General features: G+C 40.4%; 2 protein-coding genes and 1 pseudogene across 2 annotated transcripts in view; all 3 read right to left on the minus strand.

Annotated features, from left to right (window-relative positions):
- Positions 1–6,275: 6,275 nt before the first annotated feature.
- Positions 6,276–7,050, minus strand: LOC140632103 (tubulin beta chain-like). The gene is given in 2 exon segments (XM_072823786.1): positions 6,276–6,675; positions 6,678–7,050. Coding segments are annotated over 2 exon segments (591 nt in total). The 5' UTR covers positions 7,036–7,050; the 3' UTR covers positions 6,276–6,442.
- Positions 7,051–7,057: 7 nt separating this feature from the next.
- Positions 7,058–8,652, minus strand: LOC140603701 (selenide, water dikinase 1 pseudogene; annotated as a pseudogene).
- A 3,931-nt stretch (positions 8,653–12,583) lies between these two features.
- The window catches only part of MOXD1 (monooxygenase DBH like 1), a 95,620-nt gene continuing 89,160 nt past the window's right edge, over positions 12,584–19,043 (minus strand). Inside the window, exons 11-12 of the mRNA XM_072823766.1 lie at positions 14,473–14,641; positions 12,584–14,063 (exon numbers count right to left, since the gene is read on the minus strand). Coding sequence (XP_072679867.1) covers positions 13,893–14,063; positions 14,473–14,641 — 340 coding nt within the window. The 3' untranslated portion in view covers positions 12,584–13,892. The remainder of the gene's footprint in view (positions 14,064–14,472; positions 14,642–19,043) is intronic.

A 19,043-nucleotide genomic window follows, 5' to 3' on the forward strand; every position in this document is an offset into this window, starting at 1 on the left:
AATGTTCATAGCAGGTTTATTTATATAACTAAAACTCAAAAACACCCCAAATGTTCTTAAATGGATGAATGCAAAAACAGACATGCAACCACTGAAAAACCACTCAGCAGTAAAAAGGAATGAGCTATTGACATGAATGTTTGTGGTTCCCAATGTTATTATGTGGACTGAACAAGACAATCTAGAAAGGTCACACAATGCGCAATTCCACTTTCATAGTACTATTCAAATGACACCACCATAGTGGTGGAGAAGGGACTCAGAATTAAGGTTGGGTATAGGATTTGACTATTAAGGGGTAAAATGAGGAGGTTTCTCTGTGGTGATGGGATAGCTCTGTTTTCTGATTGTGATAGTTACACAAATGTATACTTGTATGTGACAAGATTTCCTAGTCTAGGTACCCTTCTCCTCCAAAAAAAAAAGGTACCTGAAAACCCTGACAGAATGACAATGCTGTCTGTAGTTTAGTTGGTGATATTGTACCAGCAACTTGCTGCTTCAGACAATGCACCGTGGTTATATCAGATGTTCTCATTTGGGAAAGCTGGATGACTGGCAAACGACTCTGTGCAATAAAGTCTTAAGCTATTCAAAAGTAAGCACAAATCAAAAATTTTAAATAACAAAAATAATTCACTAGGTATTTTTTGGAAAACTCACACAAATAAATAATATTAGGATGGTGATCTGTCCTCAGTGGGAGAATACAGGGTGTCAGGAGAATGTTTAATATCAGGAATGGGAGTTGAGAAAGAGCATCTGGAATGCTTGCTTTGCTCCAGCCTGGGGCTAGCTGCAGCTACACCCTCGACAGGAGTTACAGTGCCCTTTGATTCACTTGAGGTCATTTGTGCTGCCTCCTTTGCTTGGTGACTCATCTCAGCTGGAGCTGGGAGTGCCCCTGCTGTGTCTGAGAATGTTCCATGGTCTCAGCTTCACTGCCAGGGTTGATGTAACTTCTAATGAAAATTTTTCCCCGAAAAGCCAGACTTTAACTTCTGTGGAATAGCCTTTTGTATTCAAAGGCCATTGCCAAGTTCATTCTGTCAGTGTGCACTGGGGCAAAATAACAATGTTTTTGTCCAAGGATGTCTGGATAGCAACAATACATATCCTGCTGCTGAGGTCCATTCTTCTATGGAACATGCAGTTGCTTTAGTAGATGGTCTAAAATGTCACAACACCCTAAAAAAAGAAAGTTTTCATGACGTCTATGAAACATAATCTGGATGATGTTGAAGGGAAACTTAACAGGGTCCTTGGCAGAAGATACTTAAACAGTTCTAGATATTGGTCTTTTCTTTAAAAAAAAAAAAAAAAAAAAGCTTTTTTTTTTTTTTTTAGAGTAGTTGAAGGTTTAGAACAAAATAGAGACAAAGGTATAGAAATTTCTCACATATTCCATGGGCTGCTCACTAGATACCGTTTTTCACATAAATAAATTTAAGTCAGGACACTGACCCTATCCATAGCCAAGTAATTTTCACACATTTTGTTTTATTATTTATTTATTATTTGTTTTTATTGAAGTTCGATTTGCCAACACGTAGTATAACACCCAGTGCTCATTCCACCAAGTGTCCTCCTCAGTGCCCATCACCGATTTACCCCAACCCTCCCTCCCACCTCACCTATCCCAGAGTTAGGAATGTTTGCTATAAACATTGGGGTGCAGGTGTCCTGCTGTTTCACTGCATCTGTATCTTTGGGGTAAAGCCTCAGTAGTGCAATTACTGGGTCATAGGGTAGCTCTATTTTTAACTCTTTGAGGAACCTCCACACAGTTTTCCAGAATGGCTGCACCAGTTCACATTCCCACCAACAGTGCAAGAGGGTTCCCCTTTCTCCACATCCTCTCCAACATTTATTGTTTCCTGTCTTGTTAATTTTCACCATTCTCACTGGTGTGAGGTGGTATCTCATTGTGGTTTCGATTTATTTGTATCTCCCTGATGGCAAGTGATGAGAAGCATTTTCTCATGTGCTCGTTGGCCATGTGTATGTCTTCTTTGGTGAAATTTCTGTTCATGTCTTTTGCTCATTTCATGATTGGATTGTTTGTTTCTTTGCTGTTGAGTTTAATAAGTTATTTATAAACCTTTGATACTAGCCCTTTATCTGATATGTCATTTGCAAATATCTTCTCCCATTCTGTAGGTTGTCTTTGAGTTTTGTTGACTGTTTCTTTTTTTTTTTTTTTTTGTTGACTGTTTCTTTTGCTGTGCAGAAGCTTTTGATCTTGATGAAGTCCCAATAGTTCAGTTTTGCTTTTGTTTCCCTTGCCTTCATAGCTGTATCTTGCAAGAAGTTGCTGTGGCCAAGTTCAAGAAGGGTGTTGCCTGTGTTCTTCTCTAGGATTTTGATGGAATCTTGTCTCACATTTAGATCTTTCATCCATTTTGAGTTTATCTTTGTGTCTGGTGTAAGAGAGTGGTCTAGTTTCATTCTTCTGTATGTGGATGTCCAATTTTCCCAGCACCATTTTTTGAAGAGACTGTCTTTTCCCCAGTGGATAGTCTTTACTGCTTTGTCAAATATTAATTGACCATAGAGTTGAGGGCTGATTTCTGGGTTCTCTCTTCTGTTCCATTGATCGATGGGTCTGTTTTTGTGCCAGCACCACATTGTCTTGATGATCACAGCTTTGTAGTACAACTTGAAATCCAGCATTGTGATTCCCCCAGTTCTGGTCTTCTTTTTCAGTATTCTGCTGGCTATTCAGGCTCTGTGATTACACAGAAATCAGCTTAAGATAATTTGTTCCAACTCTCTGAAGAATGTCCATGGTATTTTGATAGGGATTGCATTGAATGTGTACATTGCCCTGGGTAGCATTGCCATTTTCACAATATTAATTCTTCCAATCCATGAGCATGGAATATTTTTCCAATTCTTTGTGTCTTCCTCAATTTCTTTCAGAAGTGTTCTGTAGTTTTTAGGGCATAGGTCCTTTACCTCTTTGGTTAGGTTTATTCCTAGGTATCTTATGCTTTTCGGTGCAAATATAAATGGGATTGACTCCTTAATTTCTCTTTCTTCAGTCTCATTGTTAGTGTATAGATATGCCACTGATTTCTGGGATTGATTTTGTATCCTGCCACACTGCTGAATTGCTGTATGAGTTCCAGCCATCTTGGGTTGGAGTCTTTTGGGTTTTCTATGTATAGTATCAGGTCATCTGCAAAGAGGGAGAGTTTAACTTCTTATTTGCCAATTTGAATGCCTTTTATTTCTTTTTTTCACCTGATTGCTGAGGCTAGGACTTCTAGTACTATGTTGAATAGCAGTGGTGAGAGTGGACATTCCTGTCATGTCCTGATCTTATGTGAATGGCTCTCAGTGTTTCTGCATTGAGAATGATATTTGCTGTGGGCTTTTTCTAGATGGCTTTTAAGATGCTGAGGAATGTTCCCTCTATCCCTACACTCTGAAGAGTTTTGATCAGGAATGGATGCTGTATTTTGTCAAATCCTTTCTCTGTATTGAGAGGATCATATGGTTCTTGTTTATTCTCTTGTTCATATGATCTATTACGTTAATTGTTTTACCGGTGTTGAACCAGCCTTGCATCTGGAGGATGAATCCCACTTGGTCATGGTGAATAATCTTCTTAATGTACTGTTGGATCCTATTGGCTAGGATCTTGTTGAGAATTTTTGCATCTGTGTTCATCAAGGATACTGATCTATAATTCTCTTTTTTGGTGAGGTCTTTGGTTTTGGAATTAAGGTGATACTGGCCTCATAAAACGAGTTTGGAAGTATTCTATCCCTTTCTATCTTTTGGAACAGCTTTAGTAGAATAGATATTGTTTCTTCTTTAAAAGTTTGATGGCCCTGGACTTTGGTGTCTTGGGAGGTTTTTGATGACTGCTTCAATTTCCTCCCTGGTTATTGGCCTGTTCAGGTTTTCTATTTCTTCTTGTTCCAGTTTTGGTAGTTTGTGGTTTTCCAGAAATGCATCCATTTCTTCTAGATTGCCTAATTTGTTGGTGTATACCTACTCATAATATGTTTTTAAAGTTGTTTGTATTTCCTTGGAATTGGTTGTGATTTCTCCTTTTTTCATTCATGGTTTTATTAGAGTCTTTTCTCTTTTATTTTTAATAAGGCTGGCTAATGGTTTATCTATTTTATTCATTCTCTCAAAGAATGTTTTTTTTTATCTGTTCTACAGTTCTTCTGGTCTCTATTTCATTTAGTTCTGCCCAAATCTTTATTCTCTTTTCTTCTGCTTGGTGTAGGTTTTATTTGCTGTTCTTCCTCCAGTTCCTTTAGGTGTGAGGTTAGCTTGTGCATTTGAGGTTTTTTTCAGTTTTTTGAGGGAGGCTAGTATAGTGATGTATTATCCTCTTAGGGCCATTTTGCTGTATCCCAAAGATTTTGACCAGTTGTATCTTCATTTTCATTAGTTTCCATGAATTTTTTCAATTCTTCTCTAATTTCCTGGTTGACCTATTCATCTTTTAGTAGGATGCTCTTTAACCTCCACGTGTTTGAGTTTCCTTCAAATCTCTTTTTTTGATTGAGTTCAGGTTTCCAAGCATTGTGGTCTGAAAATATGGGGGACAATCTCAATCTTTGGTATCAGCTGAGACCTGATTTGTGACCCAGTATGTGGTCTATTCTGGAGAAAGTTCCATGTGCACTTGAGAAGAATGTGTATTCAGTTGTGTTCAGATGGAAAGTTCTGTATATATCTGTGAAATCCATCTGATTCAGATGGATTTCATTTTTTAAGGTGTATCATTTAAGGTCCTTGTTTCTTTGGTGCTGTTGTGCTTAGCCAATCTGTCATTTGCAGAAAGTGCTGCGTTGAAGTCTCCTACTAGTAGTGTATTATTATCTAAGTATGTCTTTACTTTGGTTATTAATTGATTGATATACTTGGCAGCTCCCACATTAGGGACATAAATATTCATGGTTCTTAGGTCTTCTTGTTGATCAATAGACCCTTTAAGTATGATATAGTGTCCCACTTCATCTCTTACTACAGTCTTTGGGATAAACTTTATCAGATTTGAGGATTGCTACCCCAGCTTTCTTTTGAGGGCCATTTGAATGGTAATTGGTTCTTCACCCTTTCATTTTCAGGCTGTAGGTGTCCTCAGATCTCAAATGAGTCTCTTGTAGACAGCAAATAGATGGGTCTTGTTTTTTTATCCAGTTTGATACCTTGTGTCTCTTGATTCAGCCCATTCACGTTCAGAGTAACTATTGAAAGACATGAATTTAGTGTCATCATATTACCTATATAGGCTTTGTTTTTTCAGATTTTCACTATTAAATGTCAAGGTGTTGACAGTTTTTATTGATTTTTTGGGGGTGGGTCCTCTCTATCTCCTGGATCTGAATGCCTGCTTCCCTTCCCAAATTAGGGAAGTTCTCAGCTATGATCTGTTCAAATATACTTTGTTGGCCTCTCTCCCTCTTGGTCTCTTCTGGAACCCCAATAAGACATAAATTCTTCCTTCTCAGGCAATCATTTATTTCCCTAAGCCTTTCCTCATAGGATCTTAATTGTTTTTCTCTTTTTTCCTCAGCTTCCTTCCTTACCATCAACTTGTCTTCTATGTCACTCACTCTCTCTTCTACCTCATTAACCCTAGGCATTCATGTCTGTGAGAACTCATTATTTCCAAGAGGGGGGAAAAAAGCAAAATACGATGTTTTTCTTCTTCAGAAACATAAGAGGTAATAGGTAATCAGTCGTTAGAGAATCTTTTTAAGGGAGTGATTGTCAAATTCACCAAGATCTAATATTCATTTGATTAAATATCATTCGCCTAGCAAAAGTGTTTGGTTAAAGTCAAATTTTAGTTGAGTGTGTCTGAAAGGTAGGCAAAAAAATCTGCATTTATTGTCAGGTAGCCGCACACTCCAATGCCAGATCTTTTGGAGAGGGCAAAAACCAACATTGACCAGCATAGTGTGGCCAGTGCCATTTCTTCATCACCACTTTTGGTCCACAAGCCACTTTATAAGATCAGAAAATACTGTCACCACTTTACCAGTGGGAAAACGGAAGCTTATCAAGTCCAAGTAATTTGGATCTTGTTCATTCACATGCAGTTTGTAAAGTGATTGAAACACGTCTTCCGTGATTACTGAGGCATAAAAAGCTATCTCCTTAGCTTTTCTGAACATAATTATTCTCTTATAAGAGCAATTTTAAGCATTAAATGAAAAATATTGTGAAAACGCTTGGCAAATTCCAAAGCATTAGGTAAAATGTATGGCATCATTTTGCTTGTGTATTCACAAGTTTGAAAGTTTTTTTTTTTTTCACTATGAAAATGCTTTAATGGTGGCATCTGTACAGCATGTGACGTCCAGACAGGAAAAAGAGCGAGTGCACACAGAGACACGGCTATCAGAGAACAGGTTGTGAGCGAATAAAGAGTTCACACAGCTTCCACCCGCTTTACCAGGTATCAGCTCTAGGCCACCTCCTCCTCGAACTCCCCCTCCTCCTCGGCCGTGGCATCCTGGTACTGCTGGTACTCAGACACCAGGTCATTCATGTTGCTCTCGGCCTCTGTGAACTCCATCTCGTCCATGCCCTCACCCGTGTACCAGTGTAGGAAGGCCTTGCGCCGGAACATGGCCGTGACCTGCTCTGAGATGCACTTGAACAGCTCCTGGATGGCTGTGCTGTTGCCGATGAAGGTGGCGACATCTTTAGCCCCCGGGGTGGGATGTCACAGACAGCTGTTTTCACGTTGTTGGGGATCCACTCGACGAAGTAGCTGCTGTTCTTGTTTTGGACGTTCAGCATCTGCTCGTCCACCTCCTTCATGGACATGCGGCCCCTGAATACTGCGGCCACAGTCAGGTAGCGGCCATGGCGGGGGTCACAGGCAGCCATCATGTTCTTAGCATCAAACATCTGCTGGGTGAGCTCGGGCACCAGCAGGGTCCGGGACTGCTGGCTACCTCGGCTGGTCAGTGGGGCGAAGCCGGGCATGAAGAAGTGCAGGCGGGGGAAGGGGACCATATTGACAGCCAGCTTGCACAGGTCAGCACTGAGCATTTTTTTAATGGATTTTATTTTATTTTATTAATTGCATCCACTCACAAATCAACCTAAGGTCACCAGATGTGTAGACACAATGAGATTTTTGTTGTCGTGTATCGTCTTTAATTGAAATGATGAAAAAAGAAATAGCTCTATTTAAAAACAAAACCAGATAGCTACTTAGGTCTAGATTAAGAGGTGGCACCCGGGGTGGGGTTCACTTTCTGAGTGGCCACCTGTGGTGCAACTTCGATGATCCGGGGCTTGTCTATGATTCTGGCGGTGCGGTTGCCTTTCTCCACGATCCCAATAATCCATGCCTGGTGGCCCTCCCCATATTTGGGAGACTTGATCTCTGCACAGAACCGGGAGGCTTGCTCTCACGGTAAACAGATGAGGAGGCCTCCTGATGTCTCTGGGCAGGTCCCATGCATGAGGCCAAACATGTTTCCACAGGCCTTGCTCACAACAGCCATCTTGGCCAGGACAGGGAGGTTGTGAATCATGAAGGACACCTCGTTCCTCTGCTGCTTGGCTAGGTTCTGCGCGTGCCCCAAAATCCCAAAGCCCGTGATGTCAGTGGCGGTGTGGGCATTGAACGTGTGCATGAGTCCCGCAGCTGTTCTGTTGAGCCTGGCCATGTTCATCATCGGCTCCTGGTACGCCAACTCTACATCTTCTTGGGTGACCACTAGCTTGATCTTATTCCATTTTTCAGGAATGTCCAGCCACTGGTGCACAGCCACAGCCACCTGCATCCCCAGGGGCTTCGTCATCACCAGCACATCCCCCGGGATTGTGTTATCTGGCATGATGAATTCATTGGGCTGGCAGATAGTAGTAGCCACTCCTCCTAGAACAATCCAGGGGTTTAACACCGTTTGGCCACCAGTCACAGACGTTCCCACCTCCTCTGCTGCATCTTTAAAACCCTGTATAATTAGGGGCATCACTTTATCCCTTCTCCCTGTCAGTCATTTTATTACTGATCCCAAGGAGCATCAGCATATTGTCACATTCCGTGACCCCCATGGCGTAGAGGTCACTGAGGACGTTGGCACATGCTATCCTGCCCATCATGTAAGGGTCATCAACAATGGGGTAAATGTAATCCGTGGTTTGAACCAAAGAAAGACCACCCCAGGAGTGGAACCAGGAGACATTGTTCTTTTGCTACAAGAGAAGAAACATGAGGTGTTCCAGAGAGATGGGAATGATTTGCCCATGACATATAAGATAGGACTTGTTTAAAGCTCTATGTGGATTTCAGTTCACATTTAAGCACCTTGATGGACGTCAGATTGTGGTGAAATACCCCACCCCCCCAGAAAAGTAATTGAAGCAGGATATGTTCGTGTAGTTCGAGGTGAAGGAATGCCACAGTATCGTAATCCCTTTGAAAAAGGTGATCTTTACATAAAGTTTGATGTGCAGTTTCCTGAAAACAACTGGATCAACCCAGACAAGCTTTCTGAACTAGAAGATCTTCTGCCATCTAGACCAGAAGTTCCAAACATAATTGGAGACACAGAAGAGGTAGAGCTTCAAGAATTTGATAGCACTCGGGGCTTGGGAGTTGGTCAGAAGCGTGAAGCCTATAATGATAGCTCTGATGAAGAAAGCAGCAGCCATCATGGACCAGGAGTGCAATGTGCCCATCAGTAAACTCTGCAAACAAATTGCACAGGTGGATTTTCTTTTCCACATTTGCCCGGTTTGCTTTCAGCGATCCAGCTGGAGTGTCTGGTCAATCCAGAAGAACTGATGGACATTTGTTGGTCTATGTGTAACTTTTAAAATTGGTATAGTATCTACAGAGTGTGTAATTTAAACTAACCACAAAGCTTTACATCTTCATTTTGACTGTTCTGTAGCAGAATAAAGCACTTGAAAGGAAACAAGACTCCCTTTCACACATGGGTTTCAGTCCTGGTATCTGTGCTTGATTTTTATCTGTTTTGTGTAGATTTTATGTTTCATATTTTAAATCCAAATCCCACATTGTAAAGTTTGTGTACAATTTGTCCTGAAGCTTTGTGTTTGGCTGCACCTGCGTAAGCTGCTACAAATAGAATAAAGAATTTCATAGCCTGTATCTATCATTTAGATGCATGGAAAAATGGGCTTTGCACACAATGGGTTTGGAGCTGACTGGGAACAATGGAAAAAAAATATAACATTAGCTGTGGTTGTAAAGTCCCCCCCCCCCCCACTTTTTTTTACCATCTTGTGAAAGGTTTCTGAAACTCGATAATAAAAAGCAGTTGGTATAAATTATTCTTTGTGTCACATTTTTAGAAGGAAGAACATACTTTGAACTATAAAATGTATCCTTAAACTGGAGAATGTATCCTTCATTCTGGTTCTTAAGCAGCCCTTAAAAACCCATTGGCCTGAAGCTTATGCCTCAGGTATGTGCCCATTTTATAGTCTTAAAAGGCATAAAGAAAGTTTGATATGTTGGTAGAAACAGGCTTTATTGGCTTTAATTGATGCTTGTACAGTCAAGGACATCTGAGTCCTGTAACTCATAAGTTATGATCCTGAGCGTTGGGGCCAGGTTAACCTAGCCTCTGTATCTCCCCACCGCTACCCCCTTTTAAAAATAAAGTAACAGCAAATCAATATTAGAACCATGTTTGCATAGAACCTGTTAAAATGCTCTGTTTTCATTAAATGTTAAAGATAAAAAAAAACTGGAGCTACTTAAAAATATTAAGAAGGAAATTGGTACAATGCTGGCCTCTGTCCTACATTTTTAGATTATTCCCATAGTTTCCAAATTTATTTTTGTATTACATCAATTTCACACAATTCGTCTATGCCTATAGGTCATAAACTTTCCAAAGACATACAGCCTTATTTGTCAACATTTCTCAAATACCTCATTCATGCCATGTAATTCATTTTAGTATATATATTTTAATATTCCCATATTCCTTTTTAAAATTCTCTCTGTATATTGTACTACCTCCAGATTAATTAAAAAAAAATAGTTTCTGTTTGTTGGCAAAATAGAACAGGAAGGCAGAGACCAGCGAACACAGGTGGAAGGCCTATGTCTGTTGGGCTGTTTTATAGTTGCCCAGAAAGTTTGGAATCTTCCAAAAACTTGTTACAGAAACCTGGCCATGCTCTGCAAGATAAATAGATGTCCCAAAGCTTGTTTCTTGCAGTATGCTGCTCCACCACAAAATGGTACATTGGGAAATGTTTCATAGGACATAACTTCTTTTGGACTTTCAAATGCATATTTATATTTTAAAGACTCTGAGAAGTTCTGTAGTAAGCCTGCTTAACTCTTGAAACAATTTTCTATGACTTTTTATATTTTCCATGGAACACAGTTCTGGCCAGGGGAGTATGGGGTGTTGCCATCAATTTATTAAATTATCTGTTTCCTGCTTATGAAGTATCCGTTTGACTATGCTGGATTTGGATACAGCTGTCAATCAAGATTTTGCAAGCCTAAGATGATCAAAGATACAAACTAGATTCAGGCCCAAGTTTATGGAAAAGTGAATGAATAAGTTTTTCACAAAGTTCAATTTATTCAATTTGAAGGATTGACATTTATTCTGAATCCTTCTACTTTTTTAAGTGAGATGTTGGCAATAGATTTTAGTTGACTCAACTATGAGCTTCATCATCACAAGGCTAAATCTCCATCATGGCAGAGATAATACCTGCTTTTGTTCACAATTCTAAGGCCAACACTCCAAGGAAACTTTCAATAAAATTTGGGAAATAAATAGTATTCTGATTAGTGCTCTATTTGACAAAATGTATGGTTGGCCCTACATTGGTTTGATTGTTTCTAACTCAAAAATCTTGGAATCACTGAACTAGATAAAAGTCAGTTTTGCAAAAATGTATACATTGCAGCAGAAATAACTCTTCTATAGTGTTGTAAGGGGAGGCAACTACCCAATTAAGCATTATACTTCTAGCCCCTTTTGCATTCAGTGAGGCCATGTGGCTAATTTTAATTGACAGTGAATCTAGAAGTGACATATATCACTTCTAGATCAGGCTTCTCTCTATCAACAAGATGAATGCACAGGATCTAGGGATGATGGAATCACAGGATCTTGGGTACCTGAAACACTTTAAGAAGGATAGTCAGTTACCAAATGAATCACACATATTGAACTATTAAATAAACATGAAATAAACCTTTTTGTATTAAGAAGTAATATTTTTGGTATTTGTTGCAGAAGCTAGTATGATTATTCTTCAGATGCCCCAGGAGATTATTCCTCAATTTGCCACTTCTGACTAAAGATTGGCATATGCCCAATTTGGAGGTCCAGAACAAATAAAGGACTTGAAGAATCCAAGGAGTGAAGAAGGATCCCAAAAACAAAATCAAAAGAGGTCTTGGAGTTAGGAATAATTCAATTATATATATTTATTTTTTAATATAACTTATATATTATTTGTGTTTTTCCCTTGATTATAAACCTAATGTGTAGTAATGCCTATTTACTGAAGTAAATCTAAAAAATATGGCAACTTTGAAAAAACAAATAGCAAAACCCATTAATGGATGGAATAATTACAACCCAACTTCTCTTTTTGCCTCTCCAAAATGGTGGGCTACTGCCTAGAGGAGAAAGACCACTTGGATCATTGTACTGCAGGTAGATCCTTCATTATTTCATTCACATTTGTAACTTGCTATCCTGAAATAATTTCAAACTTAAAAAGAATAGATTTGGAAGTTCAAAGGTCTTAATAGGTTTGCTTCTGTGGATTGCATCTCTCTTTTCACTACTAGGACTCTCTTGATGCTGCCTGAGACTCCTTCAGAGAAAGTGATCATCCAAGATACCCTCACCTTCATCTGGCTTTGATGAAAATTGGCTTCATCACATATGTTTTTCCCACCCTTCTTGCATTAAGAATCAAAGCAGGGGCCATCTGACATGGCGACTCTGTCCTCCTTTGGGTCTCAGGCAATCCTGCTAGCCTCGGAAACAAGTCATACAATGTAACCAAGGGCAGTAGTAAAAAGCCTGGGCTATTCAGGAAGATCTGCTCACTGTAAGAGAAACTAACTTATAAAATAATCAGAATCTTACCGAATTATCAACAGATAACCTATCCTAATTTCAAATAAAGAGTCAACGCCCCAAAATTATACATTCATGAGAATTCTTAAGAGAAAAATGTCAGCTTTACTCTTACTAACATCAACTGAAAATGTAGATTTCCCCCATCCACCAATGCAAGCTTCCAAAAGCTGTGTATCCCTTTCTAGTCTGTATATTCACCTTCCTTACTAAGAACAATGAAAACAAATATATTATGACATAATTTCCAAAGGAAATAACTTTACTTTGACATCTCAAATCCAAACATTCTAAAGTAAAAATAAACACAAAATTTCAAATAGGGAGTGTTTGGGATTATTGTGTTGCCTATACAAATATCTGAATGGAAAACACAGAATTCGATATAGCACTTATGAAATAAAAACAAGTAAAGTTAACTATGAAATATGCTGCATAAATATTACAAACATTTCATTAAGGGGATAAATTCTAAGAACCAACCAGGAAACACTCCAAAATACAGTATTTATTTAAAAGATGATATAGTTTGTGTTGAAGACATTATTTGCGGGCTTCAAAATGGAATACAAAAATGCAACATTCTCAATCCATTTGACTGGACACATCAGTACTGAATTCCTTGCTTCTCTCAAGGAGTATACAAGATATCACACAAATATTTAATTTTATTTAGTTTATTAATATGATCCAAACAGACTTAGCTTAAGAAATGAGGACAGGACACACAATGATATTTGGCTGAGCTACAGAAAGGGAACCTAAGAAGTGACAAGATTTTCCATCGGTGACAATTTTACTAAGGAAAATTAGTTTATTAACTAATATAAAAATAAATCTACAATAGCAACTGACTCAAATTGAGCCAGGATGCGGCACATGTGACACCTAGTGGGGTCAGTGAAGTACTGCAGAGACCTCACACCCTCCCAGCCTGGCTCATACTCGGGCCTGTGACCTGGAACCTTGCAAAGGACCGCCCCCCCCCCACCCCCCACCCCCCACAGCCTGGGTTTGCAGCCAGCTACATTTTCCCCTCAGCCTACAATCCATTATGTCCCATTTCTGGGTTTCCTTTAGCTCCTTTCCTTTTAGAGAGTGACAGAGCTCAAGAAAAACTCACCTGGTCAGCGCTGAGCAGGGAAGGAAAAGGAAAATGCTCTGAGATAGATAGGTCTGGGGTTGTTTGGGAGTATCATTAGGCTCAGACGGACCAAGAAGCTAGAATGGGCATCACTGAAAAGTACTGAGGTAAGGGGCTCATCAGTTTTTCGCAGACAAGGGCAGAGCTGGATTACCGCTGAAGGACATAAGGACTATTGTCACACTTGGGAAGTCACACTCAAAGAACAATAAAGAAGAAGAAATGTGGAACAGAGAGTGTTTCTTGTACATTTTTCAGATGAAAGCATTTTAAGAAAGGAAGCTAGAAGCCAAATCACAAACTAAAAAGTGAAATAACAATGAGTCTTTAAATAAAATGAAATATGGAAAGAAATAAAGAACTCTCACCTCCACTTAACTTAATCCAAATTTTAAAAAGAGGTTGTGTTAAGTCAGTCCAGCTTTGCATTATTGGCAATGGAAACATTTGATCAGACATATCTGAGCAAAAGAAGAGAACCCAATCAACATTTCTCAGGTAGACGGGGAAGGATGGACATCTCTCAGGTAGTGGGGAGGAAGGGAGTATGTGACAGGAAAGGTCTCCATGCTCCTCACGCTCACTCTTCATGCTCAAAGTGTCTGGCACTGGACACGTTTGGATCACAGGAAACATCGTCCCCAAGCACAGAATCATGACCATAAGCCTGTGCTGTGCAGCATGCTGCCCAACACCACGAAGCCCACGGGTAGCTCAAGAGCGCGATTTCTGTGTAGAGAAGAGGAAGAAGAGGCTCCACACACCAAAGGCTCTGTTTTATATGGTCTTTCCACATGTGGAGGTAATGCTGTCATCCCCTGAATCTGAAAACAAAAGGTTAGACAATGCCAGTGATTGAAGAACAGTCAGCCAGCCAGGGATTGGTGGGTGGGAGCCTTAGAGATTCAGAGGGAGGTGGAGGAGAGAACCACAGGCATCTTTGGGAACAAGAGATACAAACTTGGGTCTGTTGCTCTTTGAAGTTCCAACCCCACCATATCCCTGCTTCATTCTGGCCTCAGTTGGGCAGTCCATCTCCCTCTTCGTAGGGGGTGGAATCAGGAGTTTACATTCAACCCAAGCAGTATTGAACAACTAAATTACCAGACATATCAAAGACAACCGAAACACTAGATTTATGGATGTGTGTTTGTTCCTTAGATTTTACCCATTAGGGATTGGGCAAAATGTGACATCTGGTTTCTCCAAAGATTAAAACAAAATAGGGCTTACCGACCACTCTGCATTGTCTGTCTTGGAACATCTCACGTTCACAGGCAAGCTAAGGACGAGCTTGTTGAAGGAAAGACCTTCCTTTTTAGCCCATTTAAACTTGTTCATTGCATCCATGAAAGAAAGGTTTTTATACTGCTTGGGGCTCTTGATAATGAAGGGCCAGGTCCTGAATTTAGAATAACTACAATCAGTCATATTCAGAACAAAAGCATGACATGCTTCCACTACTTTTCAACATTCTAAAATAGACCTCATATTTGTCCATTTTTACACACATAGAAAAGCCAATGCAAAGGACTGATCGACTCATCAGCAAATGCCAGAAGAAATACATATACCAAATAAGGTGCCTTTGGAGAAAAAAAAGGAAATTCCTTATTTTAGTAGCAGATGGGTACTACTCTAGACATTTAATTTTGACTCAGAAAGCTTGCTCCAGCTTCATGATTCCTTGTTTGTTTGTTTGTTTGTTTTGGCTCTTGTTAACAATGGAGCTGGCACGCATTCAGTTCTGCAGAATGTAATGCTAATGGTGTATTAAAGAAATGTGTAGGTTTTTAAAAGCAGGGTAAGACATGGAAATTTCAGTTCCGTAGAGTTGAAAACCCTGACCCCTGCTGGCTGCCCTGTTTTGACTTGCCTAAGGTGATAATAAATTTTAAAAATCTGAAACTGAACCAGTATTTTTCAAATTTTACTGAGAAAAAAAATACTCCGCAAAAGGTATACTCTTGCTTCCACTTGCTGCTCTAAAAAACACATTAATGTCCAAGAAAGAAAGAAAGTAGAAATCATAGAAGAATGACACAATCTGCTTGAAAAGATACTCTGGGTGATGTGTCATTAAACATAAGTTTTATGTTATTGATTGCTGAAAAAAAAAGGAAAAGTGTAAGTAAGTGTTGGCACACCACAAAGATTTACTTGAACTAATCCATGGTGTCTTGGAGATTATCATGGGTAACCAGCAGGCATTTGGCTCCTATAACATCCCAAGATGTTCCAGTGGTTTCAGTAATGAGCAACTAATTAATCTCCAGTTTAAGAATTTATACTTTTAATATTTGATCTTCACAATTTCTTTTTAAAAAATATTATTCAGGGAGGGGCAGGATGGCGAAAGAGTAGGGTCCCCAAGTCACCTGTCCCCACCAAATTACCTAGATAACCTTCAAATTATCCTGAAAATCTACGAATTCGGCCTGAGATTTAAAGAGAGAACAGCTGGAATGCTACAGTGAGGAGGGTTTGCCGCTTCTATCAAGGTAGGAAGACTGGAGGGGGGGAGGAGAATTAAACTAACAAAAGGCCTCCAAGGGGGAGGGGCCCAGCGAGGAGCTGGGCTAAGGCCGGGGCGAGTGTCCCCAGGACAGGAGAGCCCCGTCCCGGAGAAGCAGGAGCTGCACCAACCTTCCCGGGCGGAAAGGGGCTCGCAGGGAGTTGAGGGCGGGGGTGCCCTCAGGCTCCCTGGAACACTAACAGACACCTGCGCCCCGGGAGAGTGCGCCGAGCTCCCTAAGGGCTACAGGCGTGCACGGATGGACCGGGGAGCAGCTCGGAGGGGCTCAGGCGGCGGCTCCGCCGAGGGGGCTGCACTGCCGGGAGCATGAATCCAACAGCGCAGACCGGGAGTACAGGGCGCGGGGGACACAGCCCGGGATCCGGCCTACCCCCGGGACAGGCAGAGGCCGGGAGGGCCCAGGACAGCAAGGACGCTCCTGCCCCGAGCTGAGCAGATCAGCGGCCCCACCCCGGAGCCTCCAGGGCCTGCAAACCGAGAGCTCCGGAGTTACTGCGGGGGCTGACTCCAGGGCTCCAGAGCTGGCCCCGCCGCTGGGGTTGTTCTTCCTGGAGCCTCACGGGGTAAACAACCCCCACTGAGCCCTGCACCAGGCAGGGGGAGAGCAGCTCCCCCAAGTGCTAACACCTGAAAATCAGCACAACAGGCCCCTCCCCCAGAAGACCAACTAGACGGACAAGTTCCAGGGAAGTCAAGGAAGTCAAGGGACTTAAAGTATAAAGAATCAGAAGATACTCCCCCGTGGGTGGTTTGTTTTTTTTTGGTTTTTTTTTTTTTTTTTTTTTTTTTGCTTTTTGATTTGTTTGCTTCCCCCACCCTTTTTTCTTTCTTTCTTCTCTTTTTTCTTTTTTTTTTCTTTTTCTCTTTTCTTTCCTTCTTTCTCTCCTCTCTTTTTCTCCTTTTCCCAATACAACTTGTTTTTGGCCACTCTGCACTGAGCAAAATGACTAGAAGGAAAACCTCACCTCAAAAGAAAGAATCAGAAACAGTCCTCTCTCCCACAAAGTTACAAAATCTGGATTACAATTCAATGTCAGAAAGCCAATTCAGAAGCACTATTATACAGCTACTGGTGGCTCTAGAAAAAAGCATGAAGGACTCAAGAGACTTCATGACTGCAGAATTTAGATCCAATCAGGCAGAAATTAAAAATCAATTGAATGAGATGCAATCCAAACTAGAAGTCCTAAAGACAAGGGTTAACGAGGTGGAAGAACGAGTGAGTGACATAGAAGACAAGTTGATGGCAAAGAGGGAAACTGAGGAAAAAGACAAACAATTAAAAGACCATGAAGATAGATTAAGGGAAATAAACGACAGCCTGAGGAAGAAAAACCTACGTTTAATTGGGGTTCCCAAGTGTGCTGAAAGGGACAGAGGGCCAGAATATGTATTTGAACAAATCATAGCTGAAAACTTTCCTAATCTGGGAAAGGAAACAGGCATTCAAAACCAGGAAATAGAGAGATTCCCCCCCCCCCAAAATCAATAAAAACTGTTCAACACCTCGACATTTAATAGTTAAGCTAGCAAATTCCAAAGATAAAGAGAAAATCCTTAAAGCAGCAAGAGACAAGAAATCCCTGATCTTTATGGGGAGGAGTATTAGGGTAACAGCAGACCTCTCCACAGAGACCTGGCAGAGCTGGCAGGATATATTCAGGGTCCTAAATGAGAAAAACATGCAACCAAGAATACTTTATCCAGCAAGGCTCTCATTCAAAATGGAAGGAGAGATAAAGAGCTTCCAAGACAGGCAGGAACTGAAAGAATATGTGACCTCCAAACCAGCTCTGCAAGAAATTTTAAGGGCGACTCTTAAAATTCCCCTTTAAGAAGAAGTCCAATGGAACAATCCACAAAAACAGAGACTGAATAGATATCATGATGACACTAAACTCATATCTTTCAATAGTAACTCTGAATGTGAACGGGCTTAATGACCCCATCAAAAGGCGCAGGGTTTCAGACTGGATAAAAAAGCAGGACCCATCTATTTGCTGTCTACAAGGGACTCATTTTAGACAGGAGGACACCTACAGCCTGAAAATTAAAGGTTGGAGAACCATTTACCATTCAAATGGTCCTCAAAAGAAAGCAGGGGTAGCCATCCTTATATCAGATAAACTAAAATTTACCCCGAAGACTGTAGTGAGAGATGAAGAGGGACACTATATCATACTTAAAGGATCTATCCAACAAGAGGACTTAACAATCCTCAATATATATGCCCCGAATATGGGAGCTGCCAGATATATCAATCATTTAATAATCAAAGTTAAGACATACTTAGATAATAATACACTTATACTTGGTGACTTCAATCTAGTGCTTTCTACACTCGATAGGTCTTCTAAGCACAACATCTCCAAAGAAACGAGAGCTTTAAATGATACACTGGACCAGATGGATTTCACAGATATCTACAGAACTTTACATCCAAACTCAACTGAATACACATTCTTCTCAAGTGCACATGGAACTTTCTCCAGAATAGACCACATACTGGGTCACAAATCGGGTCTGAATCGATACCAAAAGATTGGGATCGTCCCCTGCATATTCTCAGACCATAATGCCTTGAAATGAGAACTACATCACAACAAGAAGTTTGGAAGGACCTCAAACACATGGAGGTTAAGGACCATCCTGCTAAAAGATGAAAGGGTCAACTAGGAAATTAAGGAAGAATTAAAAAAGATTCATGGAAACTAATGAGAATGAAGATACAACCGTTCAGAATCTTTGGGATGCAGCAAAAGCAGTCCTGAGGGGGAAATACATCGCAATACAAGCATCCATTCAAAAACTGGAAAGAACTCAAATACAAAAGCTAACCTTACACATAAAGGAGCTAGAGAAAAAACAGCAAATAGATCCTACACCCAGCGGAAGAAGAGAGTTAATAAAGATTCGATCAGAACTCAACGAAATCGAGACCAGAACTGTGGAAGAGATCAACAAAACCAGGAGTTGGTTCTTCGAAAGAATTAATAAGATAGATAAACCATTAGCCACCCTTATTAAAAGAAGAGAGAGATGACTCAAATTAATAAAATCATGAATGAGAAAGGAGAGATCACTACGAACACCAAGGAAATACAAATGATTTTAAAAACATTATGAGCAGCTATACACCAATAAATTAGGCAATCTAGAAGATATGGACACATTTCTGGAAAGCCACAAACTACCAAAACTGGAACAGGAAGAAATAGAAAACCTGAACAGGCCAATAACCAGGGAAGAAATTGAAGCAGTCATCAAA

The sequence above is a fragment of the Canis lupus genome, chromosome 1 (genome assembly GCF_048164855.1).
Source record: "Canis lupus baileyi chromosome 1, mCanLup2.hap1, whole genome shotgun sequence".
In the NCBI taxonomy this organism is placed as follows: domain Eukaryota; kingdom Metazoa; phylum Chordata; class Mammalia; order Carnivora; family Canidae; genus Canis; species Canis lupus.